The sequence below is a fragment of the Amia ocellicauda genome, chromosome 11 (genome assembly GCF_036373705.1).
Source record: "Amia ocellicauda isolate fAmiCal2 chromosome 11, fAmiCal2.hap1, whole genome shotgun sequence".
Lineage (NCBI taxonomy): Eukaryota > Metazoa > Chordata > Actinopteri > Amiiformes > Amiidae > Amia > Amia ocellicauda.
The window spans coordinates 14,577,355-14,596,343 of record NC_089860.1 but is presented as its reverse complement, the minus strand read 5'-3'; the positions used below and the strand labels follow the sequence as shown (position 1 = coordinate 14,596,343).

Sequence of the window (18,989 nt, the reverse complement as noted above, 5' to 3'; positions counted from 1 at the left end):
GAAATATTAGGCCTTATCAATTGCGTTTTTATGTTTTACTCCTAATGATGTACACAGAGGTTGTAGTCAGACACTAATAGGAGAACATCTCAACATGGCAGAATCTGGATATTGATCAATTTCTGGTCCTCAGGTGCTGAAAGATCTTCTGGTTTTAGTTTCATGCTTTGCTGTGAATCACTTAATACAGCTGATTTTGTTTTTCTTCTAGTGAGGAATAAAAAAACACAGAATTAATCTACAGTCATACAAATCAAGCTATAATCATCCTGAGGCTCAGAGAGAAATCGTGAGAAAGGGCCCCTTCCAATGAATCCAATACATTAGGTCAATTCAATAATTGAGAGCTTGGGTGGAACAAAAAGCATAAGGTACCGTAGATCGCATGGAAGTGAGTTTGACACCTGTGTAGTAGATCATCCAGCAGTAAAATCCACAAACAATTACAATTCAAAAGCCATAGCAAAGAAGCAGTAAAAGTAATTCCCTTTCTTCTCTTTTTCAAAGTAGCTTTTAAAAGGCTAAGTGTAAAGTACATTGGTGTGTAACGTTTTATTGACATTGCTTTTTCAGATTGAAAAGGATCAAGCCGAGATGAAGGAGCTCCACAAGACTGTCGAGCAGCAAAGCAAGACGATCAAGCGGTTCAACAGAGGTGAGAGGCGGCGAGGTCTCACCGCATTGCAGGGGCTGCTAGGCGCTGCTTCGCTCATTTTTTGACTCATTCTTCCATGGTATGTGGCTACTTGCTATTCCAGCCCCCTAAGCTTCTTATCTCTTCATTTCATCAACAATTACCAAACTCACATTGAAATACAACCCCTTTCTCGAGTATATTACAATTTATATTTCATTTTCTCACCTTCTACCAGTTAATAATATCTTTTCAATGACCATCAACAGCATTTCAAGCTGCAGATAATTTCTGCTCTCTCTCTCAGTTCTGGCTGAGTTTTCGAAGACACCAGAGGGTAAAAATAATTGAATCTTTCCCTCAGATTAAATAGCTTACTCTCATTTGAAAAGCTACATTGAACTTGAGTGGCTGTCTGTGTTCTGTTAAGCATGGGGGACTTTAAGTGAACTGACTTTCCTGTCAAAAATAAAGGCACAGTGGTATCCTGGACTTTCCTTTTGTGATCTAAAATGCCGCTGCTATTTCCACCAGCCATGTCCAATAGCCCCACACTGGATCGTTTACAGGGATATATAACATAGCCTGCTATTGATTTTATTGCTGAAGACCCCTTGCAGCTACCCTTTAATTTGTAAAGAGGCTGAGACATTGTTAATGTACAGGGAAATGAAGAGTCAGCCAATAGGAATGCTGACATCACTTGAACTATATAGATAAAGGACAGTAGTGATTAAGGATCTGGTGTAAGGTAAGGCAGGTGCTTTAATGAAAGATTTGCCTGGCTGTCATAAGCGTTTGAAACTCGGCAGAAAAAGAAGAAGAAAGAAACTGCTCAGTGAAATACCGAGGAGTGAGTTAGAACTCTATCCTGCTCGTCTGGCTATTAATGTCATTGGGGAGATGACACATTACAAACCCCACCTGAGGATAAACATGACTCATCCACTGGAGATCAGTTTGCAGAGTCTGCAACAGTGGCCTCACAAAGACAGCAGAAATAATACAAATGTTTCTGTAGAAAATAAATCAAGGGGAGAGCATAACTATGTTTATTCATACAAACATGTGGGGTAAAATACAACAACCCTCTCAGCCTGAATTAATTTATGTGGCAGATCCTAGATTCATATGGGTCTAGAACTGTAAGATATTCCTTTTCCATGTATTTGGTCAAAATTGTTTTCTCAAACAGTTTTCCTATTCACAGTTACCTCCCTCAAAAAACATTAATTAATTAATACAATGCTGTTGTACCCTTGAGCAAGGTACTTCACTTAGATTGCTCCAGTAAAATACCCAGCTGTATAAATGGGTACAAATATAAGTTGCCCTGGATAAGAGCGTCTGCTAAATGACAAATAATGTAACGTAATGTAATGTGAAAAATTTCAGAATTAAACATGCTTTCTAAAGTATATTTTCTTTCTAAGTTGCTATGGTAATATTTAGGTGGCCCATGGCACTACTGAGCATTATCAGATCTTATTACTGGTAATTATATATCCATTTATGAAATTCTGACCTGGCATGCCAGAACGGAAATTCATTATGGTAAATCAATTTGATTTAAGTAAGAAGCAGGGTGGAAGTGATGAAAAATCTGAATTGTTTTTTTTTTTGTGGTTTAGGTTTTACGGCCATTGGATTCTTTTAAAAGCAAAATAATGCACTTCACCTCCAATGTCTCTATTAAAAAATGCTTCTTAGCATGTCTGATGAATTATTCAGAATCTAAGTATAAAAGAAAGTCCCCCAAAATATTATTTTATTTGAAATTAGCTGCTGGGATTATATGTGTAAACCTGTTTCCATTCATTGTATTGTTGATTAAAGCGCATTTCAGTGGGAGGTCACAGTCTTTCTCATCTGGAAAACAACAACAACAACAACAACAACAATACTACTAGTAATAATACTACTACTACTAATAAAAATCAGAGACCTTTTTTAGCATTGTTAATTCCAAGATGCACAGTAATGGCATTAGATGTCTTATTACAAGAGACCCTGGATTATGGAGTTCACACTGTACGTTTCTGCACTGTGAGTAATGGCTCTTATGTCATATAGTGATGTAAAAGACATTTGAGCTCATCTAGTTTCTGGTGATGAATGTCTGTGCTTTGGAGAGCAAACATCATTATCCCTGCCTCCCTCTACATATCAATTCTAAATTAAAAACAGAACTAATTCTTTCATATGTTTAGATTAATATTCTTCACCTATTTGAAAATATTTCTGTAATTTAATATTGTAGAATAACTTGACATAGATGTACATTTACATTCAATGATTCGCTAAGGCTAGTTAATAAAATAAACAAATAAACAAATAAAATCAAGTTCTCCTCCCCAATTTGTAGCACAGCCAAGCTCATGGGAATCAAAGGTTAAAAGTCTTGTTTGGTTATGTGTTGTTTAATATATTTTAAGCTCAGCAGAACTGGGTAAACAGCATTGTGCCAGGCTTAAACAGTCCCAGGGGGTCCAGAAAAACCAGCAGCTGTGTGTGTGCGTGATGAAGCGACACACACAACAAAAGAAAAGAAGAAACCAACATACACCCGAAGATGAATGACCACAGGAGCAAGCCAACACACACACACACTGCATGCAGACACCCTGAGATGCTTTCAGCAGACACACACGGAAATGTAGTGACACTGCTTTCCTAGCACAGCTGGATGATGTAATGCCCACTGGGGCCTGATAGTCTACATGCAGAGACATCCTCCTCTGCTCCCCCCACTTACACTTGCATGCACAGCTGCCTTGATTGAAGATGACTTATGGTTGAAAACTGGGCTGCATTTACTGGGCTAGTAACAAGCCAGTACTGCGAAGGATCTACTGTATTGTTGCCAAAGAAATACCAACGTGAAAATGCTACAAACCTCAGAGAGGGACCAGGGGGTTTTATTCACAGGAGGGTGTTTAACCATTGCTTTGCAGGGGATTAGGACATAAACAACATATTTAGGCATACAGACACAGTACGAACATGCATGGAGTTCATTAAATAAATGTAGATCATTAGAGTTACAGATCAGTCAGATTTTTGGTCCCTCAGTTGCTGTATTATATGCTCAGTGAAGTGACTGCCCATTTGAGACAGCAGCTTTTCCATTACTATTAAGAGACAGAATGCTAGATTTGACCCAATTATATATATTTTTTATAATAGTTACGTATTTAGAGATGTTTTTTGCATTATACAAAAATGTTAAAAAGCATAGTGTAGAAACATACATATTTTAACAAGCTTGAATCCCTTCAAATAGAAAATAGGAACACATATCTTAATAATCCAACTAACATGGAATTGATAGAAACATGTACCAGTGCTTTGTATGAATAGTGGGGTTACAATTAAGAGACCAAAAGCATAAAATAGCAGTGCTGCTCTATGAGCCTTCATCGTTTAATTTCTTCTGAACATACAAACCAGATAGTATTTAATTCAGAGTTTTTGGGGATGAATGGTTTAAAAATGTGATATTAAATGGAGCTCTACAGAGGGAGCCCCCAGCATACGAGCACTGCGACCTTGTTCCAGAGATGCAGTTTGTGACTCTCTGTTTTTTCGTCCACACACAGTGTCATTAATGGCTACCCACGAGTACGAGGAGCTGAGAGAGCATCTGGATCTGGAACACAGCCTGAGGCAGAAAGCTGAGACCTATGCACATGAGGTATGACACAAAAACAAAGTCTGGAGTGTCTGTGGCAGAGAAGAGAGTGGGATAGGGGATGGCAATAGCATCATCATCATCATCATCATCATCATAATAATAATAATAATAATAATAATAATAATAATAGTAATAGCATGCTTAATGTATTTTTCTCCCATATACAGCCAATAGTTGTGCCTTCGGTTCATGTAGTCATATACAGTCATGTACATTCACAACCCCCTACTAAGTTTGTTGGTACACATTGCTCCCTTGCCTGCCAAAATGGGGGAAATGCATTTAGCACAATATCGAATTTGTAATAGGCTACAATTCCTTACAAAAATGTATGCAAAAGTGGTAAAAAAAATAAATAATAATAATTATACAAATCTGTATGATCTTCGATGCAGTTAAATACATGTGAGCGCTATTTGCTTACTGTGCTTTTGATAGAATTTGCATAGTTTTGAGGCTATCTATTTTTAGACAACCGAAGAACAGACTCGGTATAACCGTGCTTTGTTTTTTTCATGTAGTGAAGCAGCGTGAATGACTGTCAGTACCTTCACTGGACAGTCTAGTCTGTTGTTGTTGGACACCCAGGCAGGGATGTTAATTAGTATACTCTGTGCACCAGTGTGTGCCCGAGTGCCATTGTGCAGAACAGTTTTATGCTCCAATGCTCAGTGACCTCAAGAACACATTTCCTCAGGCTCAGTAGAAACTGAAGGCAGACATTGACCTAAACAAGGGCATTTCTCCAGGATCTCCCAGGATGCCCTTCTCTGTGCTGGGGCCTGGGGTTGGGCAGGGGGCAGTGGACGGACTCCAGTCATTCCCAGCATGGGGCTGCGGGGCACTGGGACTTATTGGGATATACCGTGTCTGTTGATAGATGCTGGTCAAACAGAAGGAAGCGAACAGACAGAGCATGATCCTCCTGCAGCAGGCCGACCCCAGCATTCAGCTGCTCAAGGCACTGGAGGACGTGGCCAATGTGACCAAGACCCTGGAGCAGGAGCGGTTCCAGCACCAGCAGAAGGTAATTGTACGAGACATGGGCAAGTGTGGATGGGGGGTGGGGGGCATAGATAGAGTGTAAACCTGAGATTCACTCACTTCACCAAAAGGCAGATGACCTGTGGCCTTCCACACAATACTGTCTTAAACACGGTCTGTCTGCCGTGACATGTAAAATGGATTCGATCAGATTGTGGCATGATATTGTATACACTGGTGCCCTGATGCACACAAACAACAGGATTACACAGTACATTCATTTCAGTGGGTGTGCAGCCCCATCTGAAGGAACGAGAGATGGAAGATATGCTATTGTAATGTATTTGACTATCAGCTGTCTTTGCCACGCAGAGATGGCGCTTCTCAATGATCTCATATGAAACTATTCTTGCTGATTATTAATGACCTGTCTGGGGTTTTCAGATTAAGGTGAAGAAATTACCACAAAGGAGGGCTGAACAAAATACTGCTGAAGAACACTTCAGAAACACTTTGATATTATATTAAGAAGAATCCAGCACAGTAATGCTAAACACCAAGATTAAGTTGACTTTGGATGTGTTGACAGGCAGGGCTTTAGGCACATTGTTTAGTGTGACACAGTGCCTGCATATTATTTTCCTTTAGGCAGGTTCTGTTGGAGAGAGTAAGGCGATAAACATGATTTAAATAACATAACCATTTATTTTAATCCACAGCCATAAACTAACCTCTAAATGGTGAGTTTTTGTAGTGGATAAACATTGCCTTCAAGCATGTACACAAAATGTCCTTGTGAGCTTTACAACTTTGAAAGTAGGTAGATATATGAATGTAGGACTCTCCTTATAAACAAATGAGCAATGAGTATTTAGCAAAAATCAGTGTTGTATAATAGAGTGTGATAATTTAGTAGAGGCTTTTACCCAAAGGGACTTAAACAGACTAGGGTATGAACTAAGCATCAACAACAGCTGATGCAGAATCACTTTATAAATGAATTGACACCTCATCCTAAAGACATAAATTGGGCTTGAAACAGGAAGCTCCTGGTAAAAAGAACCTCCCCGTCATTACTTACTTACTTTTACCCCCTTGCCCCCCAATCCAGCTCTTTCGACTCTGAAATTTAATTACACTGGTCACAAGCAAGCTCTGAAATGTCTTTATTCCCACACACAGAACTCCCAGCCCTATTATTACATTGCCCTCGCAAAACAGCAAAACAGTACAACAATCATGGATGAACAAGACAAAACGCAATATCCCAGTGTCTAGACGATCTAGCTATCCCACTTGAGCACCGAGCTGTGCATAATCATCTGCTTCCTACAGCCAAATCCCACTGCCTTCTAATCATGCAGCAGGCTTTGCCAAATCACACAGCCTGAGCAGTACAGCACAGGCACCTTCACACATATGGCATTGTCTGCAGACCGCTCTCTTCCAGGGAGGTTGCAGCAGCACAGTGCATAATATACCATTATTAAAGAGTCAAGACCTCAGGCTCATTGAAGAAAGGAGCAGTTGATATTCAAGAAGCATAAACGGGACCTGATGTGTTGAAATCCCCTCAGCTGTACTGCCTACTGTATTCTTATAAGGGTAATTTGGGGGAATTAAACCATAACCCTAACTCCAGTCTTAATTGCTATTATTCTTACACCAAGGGACCAAGAAAAGATAGATGGCCACTGCTGTCATATATCCTGGTGTTAAGTTGTGTAATTTGACTTCTGTAATAATAATAATAATAATAATAATAATAATAATAATAATAATAATAATAATAATAATAATACATAATTTGGATGTATGTGCCTGTTGCAATTTAGTTGCCCTTGCTTCTGCAAAAAAATATTGCTTTGAAAATAGCATTGAAAAACAACAACAATGCCAGATTGTACATATTGGGTGTTATATATTATTCAAAATGTATCAAAGAAGATAGGATACAGTTTAACATTGTAAGCCCCAGTGTAGCCTGGAGAAAACAAAACCGACCTGTTCTCTGAATTGGTTTAATTGCAGAGTGTTTTTAAAAACACAAATGTAAATGTGAGTGTACAAACGTAACTGCGGCTCAGAGCTGGCTTCAGGCTACTGCCACAGCCCTGTAAACCTCAGAGTGTTGCGTTTCCTGCCTGTCCCTCACAGGTGAAAAACCTGGAGACGGAGCTCCAAGAGTCCGCCCTCCGCAGGCAGCTGTCCGAACTGCAGAGGCAGTTGGAGCTGGCCGAAGAGGAGAAGCGGGAGGCTGAAGCTCGGATCCAGCAGATGGAGGAGAGGAACAACAGCCTGGAGAGCCAAGGTGGGAGGCAGCGCTGCCCCCCCCCTCCACACAAACACAGAAACACACACACACACACTGAAGAGCGGAGCCACACATTCACTCCCATGCGTTTGCAATACCTCCTGCAGCAGTGGGCCCAGCAAAAACAAACCATACAAACAGAAAATGTCAAATGAATCTTGCATTATGTTATCCTAAGTGTTAATAGAGGTCTTGTCGTGAGCTGATTGGCAACACAAGGACACAGACCATGTTTGTCAGGCTATCTTCATTGTGTGTAATTGTGTTGTCAACGACCATGAATTCCACTATGAAAATCGTTTGCCTTTTTTCTGAAACGGCAGCTGCATGAATTCGGTAACACTGTGGTTGCTCGCTCTGTTTCCACAGTGCAGGGGCTGCTAGACGTGCAGAAAAACCAGGACTCCACCCCAGAGTCGGCTCCGGGGACGGCACCGCCACCAGCCCCACCTCCCGCGCCTCCTCCCCCGCCGCCTCCCCCGCCCCCACCGCCTCCACCGCCCCCTCCCCCCTCGCGCTGCAACCCCCTCAGGTAACCGTCTCTATGAGCAACACTCTCCAACACCCAACAGGCATGGATTTCCCCATTCAGCACTAGTCCACAAGGTCACGAGTCACGGCAGCATCGTTTTATACCTTTTACTGTATTCAATAAACATGAAATATCAGACATTATAGGATTTTATTCATAATGCGGTTTGTTTTCTCTAAGTGTGTGTCTGGGGAGCTGTTGAATTGAGAAACAGAGCAGGATGATAATTAAACTACACTTGGTATACAGCAATGTATAGATGGAATGATTCCAGTGTTTAAAATCATGTAGCTTTGGTAGTTACTTGTCTTTTTTTCTTTCCCACAGCTCGCTCATTGCAATAATGAGAAAATCCTCAAAAGGCTCCAAGGGACCTCTGAAGACAGAGCCTGTGGCTGGTGGGTTTGTGATCAGTTTCATTCTGTTTAAGAGCAGGTTCGACAGTTGGAGTTGGAACACTTTCCAAGCCTCCGAATGTGTCGGATTTGCTTTATTGTTTCTTCTCTAACTCTCGAGCTGTGCCCACACCAAGTTTGCCACACTGGAGTCTGAGTGAAACCTGAGCGCTTGTTTGTCATTGTCGAAGCAGGGGGCGCAGTGGACGACGTGAAGGTGAAAGCAGTGAACGAGATGATGGAGAGGATTAAACACGGGGTTGTGCTGAGACCTGTCAAGGGCCAAGATACCAAGGTGGGCAGGCACTCTTTAGATGGTACCACAAATGCCACTACAAACTGAGCTTATTATTATTTTAAAATGTGATCTTTTATTATAATTCAGTTTATTCAATGTCTGCAATTAGTTTCTCTTTTTTGTGTTTTTACATATTTGCTCTCCTGCTTCACTGGGTGTCTTTCTCTTGAAGAGGTTTGGTGTGAAAGTAAGTGGGGGAAAAAAATCAGTAAGTTGTAGATTTTTATTTTAATGAAGCATGCTGGGAGAATGAAATGTACAGTTTAGGCAGGATCATTATAGCTGAGTCTCGTAAAGGGTTTCTGAACAAAAGAGTTATTTTTGTCTTCCTTTCAGAGCCTCTTTTTATATTTATGTTGTTCCAGAAAAAAAGACATCAGTTTTACTGCTGACATATTTCTGTTATACACGCTCATTTTTATGTCAATGTAAAAGAGCTTCATTTGAAATTACTGTTCAAAGATTTTTTTTTTTTTTTTTATCATTTTGCATGCCACCCCCCACAGGCATGAGCTTTATTCCTTTGGGGAATTATTTTAGGAATAAAGGCCCACATTTATAAATGGGATGCTTTCATTAGATTGTTTTTCATTGATTGACTTGAAAGCACCATGACAACACAGCATCTCAGAGGGGTTGTAAAAAAAAAAATCCAAACAATCTGGTATATGTAGTACAGCCCTATTCTTTCTAGCTGTTAGTGCTATTAAATTATATCTATGGATTCTGTGATTTTTGGTTTCTAGCTGAAAATTAGAAAACTATTTATATTCTATTTCAAGAAAAAGTATAAATATTATAACCATTTATCAGACTGGGGTCATGACCTTGCAGAAAGGTCACAGTGTGGTTTTAGGAGGTCACGGACAGACAACAAATCATTCTGACCTTTCATTACTTGGGTGTCAACATATAAATCCAAAGCATTACGGTTTTGTTCTTTTCTGGTAGTGTCTGTTAAGATTACGCACACTGAGCAAGCTGGTACTACTATTTTTATGGAGATGAGAAATATAAATCCATAGTCATTTTACACCCCATTTCCTCAGCAGTTACCTTGTTCACATTACTTTCATTATAAACCTACCACTGAAGAGAAGGGCTTTCAATATATACGTTTCTTTTGTATCCTATTAATTCTTTCTTATGCTACCTAAAAACGCAACCAGCTTAATATAATAACAATAACACATTAGTTGGTTTTATTCTGTTGGTAGTCTTACTAGCAATGAGAAGCAATGTTCATAAATGTTTATAATGTGTTTGTAACACTATTGTCCTAATTCCTCACAGCCTCAGCCCCCTCCCCCAGAAGAGAAACCGCAAGAGAGTGCAATGGATGAGCTAAAGGGCATTCTGGTACTCTTTCCATTTAATTTCAATATGTCAGTTTCCCTACCAGCCTACCATTATCACCCTCTGACTTCATGCATTTAAGGAGATTCTTCCACCAAATTCTCTCCTCTTTTCTCATGCAAGTTGCTCTTTCTACCACCATTGTCCAAGATGTTGTTATTGTCTTTTCTGAGGATACATTTCCCATGCTCCTTCGAGTGTATACATTCCCCCTCTCTATATACACTGTATTACCAACAAGCCTGCTACAGATTGTACCAGACAAATAAACACAAAACATGCACGCTTCAGAAGAATACTAAAGGATGTTAAAAATGTGTAGATTTCTGTTCATAATAATAATGCAAATAATTATTTCCCACTATATAAAAATAGCTGACTTTAAATACTAAAGGTTTCATGATTAATTAATTACTATTTATACACCTTTTTTTTTCTTATGAACAATTCTGACCTTTTTTCTATGACTGCTACTCTTGCTACCTCTTCATGTCTTCCGAACTAGGCAGTCTTTGTTAGGAATCCCAATCCACGTTCATTATTTGACTCATCAGTTAAACCCAGTTTGTTAGTTCATGGTTTACATGCAGTGTGAAAAAACGAACCTACACATAAACACTAGCTTTAATTCCTTCTTTGTCTTTCACATTTCAGGAGAGTGTCAAGAAGAGTCCAAGCAGAGGATTTCCGGAGGTGCTGCCGGGTAAGAAGGACAGTGAACTGGAAGTGATACTGAGGAGGCGAAGGAAACAAGCATGCGACCCTGAACCCGGAGGTAAAACCTCACGTCAACACCTCACACCTTTAAACCTCACAATGGCATCTCTCTGAACTATAATAACTTAATAGTATTAATGCCATCCTTCGGTTTCCCTATCAAAGTCATTTAAAACTTAAAACATACAGTACATTCTTTGGCTGTTCTTGATTTCACCACTAGATGGGAGTAATGCCTACTACTTACAATGCTTAATCAGTCTAAAAGTCATTCCCTACAGGTCTCAACCAAAGACAAATACATTTCATAGTTCACCAGTTAATTCCAGATATTGTATTAGCTTTCAAATATGAAGGAATAATATATTATTTAATTCATTTTCTGTGTTCTCCAGTTCTGACTGTTCTTACCTTGTACAGGAAACAAAATCAGGGAAAAAAAAAATGTTTGCTGTGCTGGCACAAAATTTACAAAGTCTACATTGCACTAATTTTCACTTGATATAGAGAGATACGATAAAGACCACCAGCTCTTTTCCCTGATCAATTCTTTTGCAAATTGGCAGAGAAGCCCTGATGAATAGGGCCCATTATCAGCACCTTCCACTAATGAGCTGCTGAAAAGGATTACAGGCCCATTTACAAGCACACCAGTTTTCCGTCCCTTAAGTTTGCGAACCCTCATTTATTTTCTCTCACAGATGACAAGGAAGGTCAAATTAGCAAAGTTTCTTCTTCTGAGAGCCTGAATGCCAGACACAGCTCAGACTCGGGCAAGGAGACGTCTCTGTCCTGCCACGGGGGGAGCGCGCGCAGCTCGCTGTCCGAGAGAGGGGTTCCGGATGTGGTTATAAATGGCTGTTGCGACAGGTAATCACATTCAATGAAAGTGAAGATATAAAGTAGAGTCACATTTAGGCCTTCTAGTTCTCAAGTCACAGGCTGCCATTTTTTAACTGTTCCACAATATTACCTAAACTCCTATCCAGTTATTTTATTTATGTATGTATTTATTTGTTTATTTACACTCTGGCTATTGCTAAATGGGAAACTGTCTACTCTGTATATAATCAAGTTCTGGATTAAAGAAAGCATACATATCTGACAATATTCAATATGAATGCACTACTCTGTGCCTGTATTCAAAAATATATAATTTTGTTATTATGTCATTTACAGTGAAGAAGTAGAAAAGGGGAAATCGGCCGTGACAAGCTCTCAGGCGAATGGATTTGGCCATACTCTGCTAAACCGCGACAGACAAGGCCTCCAAACCGCAGGTTCACCTGAAGGCCCTAGCCCTGTGAACGGCACTGACGCAGAGTGTTAACCGCAGTGTGAGGCGAGAGTCACAGGGGCCAGGGTGGGGGGAAAGCTGCACAATTTGCACAACATTTGACAAAAAAAAAAAGTTTTTTTTTGTGGTACTTTTAGATGATTTTGAAGCTTTAGTTTCACTAGGATTTTTTTATGCACATGCTGTATGCTAGTGTGGGTTTGTGTCTGCTTAAGGAATGCACTGTTATGTTTAGTAAAATACTAGAGGAAGTTTCTTTCTTTTTGGTTTTATAATCTCTTCTTACACTGAAGGAAAAATAAACATGAAGAATCACAAACTAACAAACAATTATTAGGCATTCAAATGTAAAAGAACACCCAAGTCCCAATATTTATTTCAGGAAATTGTTGTCAGAGGTACGGTTGCATTATTATTATTATAATTATTATAGTCTCTGCTTTGAAAGCTTAGGCTAATACAGTTACATCAGTGTCTATTACTTTTATATTAGAAATCTTGAGACATTTGAAGACAAGATGTTAATTCTTTGAAGAACAAATTCTACACAAAATAATTAGTTAAAGCTTAGATGAATATGATCCAATATTCCAAAGATAACACTGACTATTTAAACAAACAATAATATGATATGAAATGTTAATCATATCACCAGTTTAGTAAATGAAAGGCTTGCAGCTGTGTTGATATTCTTTGGACATGTTTGTGGAATGGGTGCAAGTGTCCTCAGCCTACCTCCTTGCAGACACATCCACTTGCAATCTATCTATCTATCCAAATATTGTACTACAAGTTCTGAAAGATAAGGATGAAAGCTTGAAGAAGAAGTGCAAATGTGAACACGTCTTCCAATGTTCTACCCAAAAGGTGCCTGCACTGCGGTGATCACACGCTGTTCCAGAGGCGCAATCTGTGCAACGTGCTGCGGTTTTTCTCTGCAGACACGAGGTGCTATATATTCCAGCCCAAACAATCATCCCATTGCTGGAATAGAGCTATAGTTATATAGCAAGCCCACTGAGAGGGTATGGACATCAGGGCAATCTCACCAAGACATATGTCATGCACAGGGGCCCAGCATTTATTTATTTGTATATGCAGGTATAAATGACTGGATTTCATTTTCTACAATACCAAAAGCTAATCAAGCCCAACCAAACAAATCATGTTGATAAATAATCATTCTCACATTACTGGGTGACCAATGCTCCCTTGGTTCTTATGAGGGGCATTTTAGTGGATTGCAACCAAGCTGGGAGAGCTGTTATGACTCCATCATTGCACAAAACACCAAGTAAGCCACTTCAGAGTTATACATGTATGCATATGCTGTCCCATCAACTGACAAGAGAAGCAGAAATTGCTGGAGTCTCATGCATTAATCATGAACTTAATTACTGAAGACCTGCAAACACAGATTTATTTTTTGCAAACAACACCCTTTTTGGGGATTCTGCATTAAATTAAATTCACAGCTAGTTCCCGGAAAAAACATGATACATATTAAACAAACAAACAAAAAAAACATGCATATTTCTTTTAGTATGGTCCATAGTGTTGTAAGCTCTAAGCTACTTTCGGCATTTCCAAACATGTTGCAACCAGACTGTAAATGAACAAAGCCTAAATATGACCACTTTTGTTGCTATCTGATGACATGCTATGAAAACTGTATGGTAGTGGTTTGTGTGTGTGACTTTGCTGGTTCCTGACTACAGTATGTAAAGACATAAAAGAACAACAACAAAAAAAAAAACCTGTCCCAATCTTGGGTTTCTAAACCTCTTCACTGCTTTCTCTCATTCATGAAAATCTGTTTTTTTAATTGCAGGAAATAAAGTTTTGGCCTTTTAAGTAATGTCATCTTATGTTTTTATTTCACAGCATTGATTATGTCATATTCATTACTACGTTTTGGTACAGTAACTTGGATTATGTGAATTGATACAAATACATTACAAACGATTAAAACTGACCCCAAGAAAAATGTACAAATACGCAATGAATCCAAAGTTAGCAAAATGCACTGCCCAATGAAATCAATGGGATGTTTTCAGTGAAAGCTAAGAGTTCGTTGTATTCAAATGCTTCAATTTCCAGAGGCTTCGTACATTCAATTTACTTGGGTGACAAACTGAAGCTTAATTAAAATGAAATCAACAATTGTTCAATGCCTCAAATATGGCGGACATAAATGTTGTAGTTCTCATTAAGGCGATTGACTAATGTTTTACAATTCAGATGGTTCACTTTTGTCAGTTTATACATTCACACGTTTACATACATGATTTACACATTTAACACGTACACCGATTACTGAATTGACAGTATTAGATCAAACACGAGGTGTGTAGACTCCAAATGTCATGAACATTACACACGCATATGCAGAGCTTTAAATGCACACACACTAAATAAATGCATAAGCAGGGGGGGAGGTCGTGCGGCCTTGTAAGTATTGCACTGCGATGTGATGTGATTAAACACAATGATACACAAGCAGTGCATTCTCTCTGAGCATTAGTATTATGTGTGTGTGTTAATAAGATGAGTGCATTTCTACACTTCAGAAACGTCTTTCTTCTGACTGTATTGACCTGCGCAGACCTACCGCGGGATGGCACTCGAAGCGCACTTCCTGGTTCTCCGCGTCCCATTGATGGACAGTTGTAAACGGTGACACATTGTCAATAAAGTTTGTTGAGACTGTTCTCATGGGCGAAACCATTTTGAGTATAGGTATACACCAGACTTCGTCGATGCAATGTGTAGAAGCTTGGTTTTTTTTTTTTAATAAACATGTTTTCATTAATATACATTTGTTTTCACATAGGTACAATGTTACAACTTGGCATTTATAAACGAGGAGAATCGGTTCTTCCGTGCGCGACACCCCCCCCCGGCTGATGGACGAGTACTTGAGTCCGGCAGCATGGCGTCGCAGTACTACCAGGAGATGCAGGAGAGCTTCAGAAACAACAACAAAAGCCGCGAGTTCCCGGCCCACAGCGCCAAGGTGCACTCGGTGGCATGGAGCTGCGATGGCCGCAGGCTGGCATCGGGATCCTTCGATAAAACGGCCAGCGTGTTCCTGCTGGAGAAGGACCGCCTGGTAAGCGCGGAGTGGCGGTGGAGATGGACAGGACTTAGCATAGGCAGCCTGCGGGCAGGGAGATGGGCGAGTTTCTTTCTGGTCTGTTTTTGTGTGTTTTTTAATTAAGACATGCATCGATCGCGGGGTTTTTAAGTATACGCTATGTATTTATTGATTTAGGTGTGCATTTATGTGTTTACTTTGGAAATATATCGTCTATATTCAACAGGAGGCGGTTGATCTTCAGTGATGTCCCCTGTTGTATTATGAATCGCTCCGATTAGTAGCCTGCATCGTCAGATTTCTTTGAAACAAAAATACATAATCAGTGCATTAAGACGTCTATTCACTACATTCATTAATAACCGTACCATGTCAGGTGAAGGAGAATAACTACCGAGGGCATGGGGACAGCGTGGATCAGCTGTGTTGGCATCCCACCAACCCCGACCTCTTCGTCACGGCGTCTGGGGACAAGACCATCCGCATCTGGGACGTCCGGACCACGAAGTGCATCGCCACCGTCAACACTAAAGGTGCTGGTTGTGTCCCTCTCTGAAGACTTATACTAACACAAATACACACAAGATATTACCGCTCATGTTTGTACTGCCAGGATTGTTACAGTAAAGTCAATCATAACTAACAGGCATGGAAAGAAATTCAATAAGAGCAGTTGGGGAATATTACTAGCATGTATCCCGGTCTCTGAAACAGTTTATGATCATGTTTTTAAGTAAAATACATTCCCCAAATGATTATAACAGTTTTGTTGCAGAAATATTATATCAGAGGAGGATCTTGAGTGGAACAGCAGAAGACATGAATTTGTCCCAGGCTCTTGAAGACATTCAGAGTGATTTAAGGTGTTTTATTAAAAATGATGTTCCTCTGTTCTCTTGTAGGGGAGAATATCAATATCTGTTGGAGTCCTGATGGCCAGACTATTGCGGTTGGGAACAAGGACGATGTCGTGACCTTCATCGATGCCAAAACGCATCGTTCCCGGGCTGAGGAGCAGTTCAAGTTTGAAGTGAATGAGATCTCGTGGAACAATGACAACGACATGTTTTTTCTGACCAATGGCAATGGCTGCATCAACATCCTTAGGTGAGAAGGAAGGACTGGCACATCTTTGAGGAAGGCAGCTCTTCCACTGTGTGAAATGCTGAAAGTCATTGATATCACTGGAGGAAAGAGACATCGCAGGTTTTGTTTTGTTACCACACGTTTTTAGTTCTGAAAGAAGTGGAAACCTTTGTTTTGTTAAGGATCTAAATTAACCTAAGCAATCAGTTGAAAAGGAAATACATTATACTACAGTTTTGAGGTAAAAAATATGGTGCATATTCTGTACCATCCAGGTAACTTGGAATGATGATTTTAAGTGTGTAGGATATAGAATAACCTGTTTTTCCGGTTAATCAGCTTGACAATGTATGATATTTTACAAGTGACAGTGAAAACAAATGTCTTCCGTTTCAGTTACCCTGAACTAAAGCCCATCCAGTCCATCAATGCACATCCTTCCAACTGTATCTGTATAAAGTTTGACCCGACGGGGAAGTACTTTGCCACGGGGAGCGCCGACGCACTCGTTAGCCTGTGGGACGTGGAGGAGCTCGTCTGTGTTCGCTGCTTCTCCAGGTGAGCTGACAGCTGGCTGATGATGTCATTGGAATTTGGTTCAATTGTAAGAGGCTCGGCAAAACAGTCTTAATGTCCTGTGCCTACAATGTAGACCCTGCTGAGGGATCGATGTTCTTGTTTATTTAGGCTGGACTGGCCCGTCAGGACGCTGAGTTTCAGTCACGATGGCAAAATGCTGGCCTCGGCGTCGGAGGACCACTTCATTGACATCGCAGAAGTGGAGACGGGTAAGGAGCTTCTTAAAACTTGACCTCGGACCCCATCCTTACACTAAAAGCTTCAACACTACAGTGGACGTCTGCAAACGATAACTTGTTCTCTGTTAAAGCCATAATTTTCAGACTGGGCTGGAAAGTCTAAAAGGAGGTTTTAGTTCTTAAAAAGGAAGGCATCTTACTATTAAAACATATAAAAACCCCTTTTCATCACAATCAGGAGGTCAAAGCATCTCAGAATGAATCTGCTGAACCAACATTCACACGATATTCATAATTGCACAACATTAACAACTTCTGAATTATGATTTTTTTTTAAATGTTTTTCATATATTCCACACCTTTTATCAATGCTTTATTCTCATTTAGAATGGGAAACTTAGCTCTCATAACCTTTCAAATCAAAATAGTATATGTCAAACAGTGCTGTATTTGTCACTAAAACAATTTTTTGGCAAAAAGGACCAATAATGTCATCCAAACAGTTTCTTGTTGCTCGAGGATGTTTTTTTTTCTGCCTGGCTGGCATATTGAGATTGGGATTGGCTTTTACAATGTGTCACGAAGACAACTCTGGGAAGTATCCAGTGATCAGCGGGAGGGAGGGAGGAAGCTCAATGCGGATACAGTTAATCTGATGTTGGCTATTTTTATGTTTTTGTGAAATCCGTTTTGCTGACTAATTTGACTCGCCTTGCAGGAGAGAAGCTATGGGAAGTGCAGTGCGAGTCGCCAACGTTCACGGTGGCTTGGCATCCTAAAAGGCCGTTGCTGGCATATGCCTGTGATGACAAAGATGGAAAATATGACAGCAACCGGGAAGCGGGCACAGTCAAGCTCTTTGGGCTGCCCAACGACTCCTGAAGAGTGGCATCCGAGCCCTGGCTGTGTGCTGGACCAGTCCTCTTCAGTTTTGTGTGTGTGTGATGAAATTGTTATAATTCACGAGACTGTAAGCCAGTGATTGAAACCATCTGTTAATGCCTCTCTTTCAGTGCCCAGGCCTCTCTCGTTTTGTACAGATATGGCATCTCTTTCACCTCGAAGAGTCTTTCACCTTTAATGAGAGCACTGAATAAACTAGGAAACTGTGACGAGCAAGTGTGATTTTCTGCAAAAACAAAATTAGACAGTGGGGCACTAAAGTGATGAATAAACATGAGTACGTTAAGCTTAACTACATCCCCAGCTGCGTGTAAAATGTCTGTGTTGATCCTTGACGTTGACCAGTTGAATTCCCTTAATTCCGGAGAAACATGAAAAAAGGATAAGATGAACTGTTTTCTTTAATGTTGTGAATATCTGCAAACTGTTTATGTGAGACACAGGGATTCACTAGAGTTTGCAAACATGTTTGATGAAATGGAGAAGTCTGAGGTCTTATTTTGTTTAATAGGTTTTGTTTTTACCAGTAGGTGGCTCTATTATTCCACATCAGCCCTTCAGAGCCAGCTGTTTTTTTCTTGTACTGTATATAAATGTTCTTGTTTTTGCACAGTGCATTATAAAATACATTTTTGTACCATATTTTGTTTACTGTGTATATATTTTGCAATACAATTAAAAAGACTGAGAAGTAAATCCAACAAGCTTTTTTATTTAAAATTTGTCATTTTTGCAATTTTCCATTTTTGTAAGCCACAATCATATTACATGTTGGATAATTTTGTTTTTGTGTCAGATTAGCAGATGCCTATAGAAATATGTGAATGGTCCAAGCTTGACAATTATTTTAATGAAACGTGCTGTATTGCCACAAAACAGTACACTACTGTGGACTATCCCCCCCCCCAAAAAAAAAAAAGGTTT

At 39.9% G+C, this 18,989-nt stretch overlaps 2 protein-coding genes across 3 annotated transcripts in view; both read left to right on the top strand.

Annotated features, from left to right (window-relative positions):
- The window catches only part of shtn3 (shootin 3), a 31,031-nt gene extending 16,952 nt beyond the window's left edge, over nt 1-14,079 (top strand). The window contains exons 6-17 of one of the 2 annotated variants that reach the window (XM_066716634.1): nt 574-655; nt 4,234-4,328; nt 5,209-5,355; nt 7,470-7,623; nt 7,996-8,158; nt 8,486-8,556; nt 8,748-8,848; nt 9,024-9,038; nt 10,145-10,210; nt 10,862-10,982; nt 11,626-11,794; nt 12,104-14,079. In XM_066716634.1, coding sequence (XP_066572731.1) covers nt 574-655; nt 4,234-4,328; nt 5,209-5,355; nt 7,470-7,623; nt 7,996-8,158; nt 8,486-8,556; nt 8,748-8,848; nt 9,024-9,038; nt 10,145-10,210; nt 10,862-10,982; nt 11,626-11,794; nt 12,104-12,254 — 1,335 coding nt within the window. In that variant the 3' untranslated portion in view covers nt 12,255-14,079. Of the gene's footprint in view, nt 1-573; nt 656-4,233; nt 4,329-5,208; nt 5,356-7,469; nt 7,624-7,995; nt 8,159-8,485; nt 8,557-8,747; nt 8,849-9,023; nt 9,060-10,144; nt 10,211-10,861; nt 10,983-11,625; nt 11,795-12,103 lie in introns of both variants that reach the window. The other variant, XM_066716633.1, reaches the window with a different exon arrangement.
- Nucleotides 14,080-15,134: 1,055 nt separating this feature from the next.
- Nucleotides 15,135-18,761, top strand: thoc3 (THO complex 3). The gene is made up of 6 exons (XM_066716632.1): nt 15,135-15,333; nt 15,695-15,851; nt 16,221-16,425; nt 16,801-16,962; nt 17,092-17,192; nt 17,881-18,761. The coding sequence occupies exons 1-6, from the start codon at nt 15,154-15,156 to the stop codon at nt 18,042-18,044; spliced, it is 969 nt and encodes a 322-aa protein (XP_066572729.1). The 5' UTR covers nt 15,135-15,153; the 3' UTR covers nt 18,045-18,761.
- The last annotated feature ends 228 nt before the right edge of the window (nt 18,762-18,989 follow it).

Excerpts from the sequence above, each read along its gene's own strand:
- thoc3 (XM_066716632.1), top strand. The coding sequence starts at position 15,154 with ATGGCGTCGCAGTACTACCAGGAGATGCAGGAGAGCTTCAGAAACAAC. Across the intron at positions 15,334-15,694 it reads TGCTGGAGAAGGACCGCCTG|GTGAAGGAGAATAACTACCG; the intron begins GTAAGCGCGGAG and ends GTACCATGTCAG. Across the intron at positions 16,963-17,091 it reads TGTGTTCGCTGCTTCTCCAG|GCTGGACTGGCCCGTCAGGA; the intron begins GTGAGCTGACAG and ends TTGTTTATTTAG.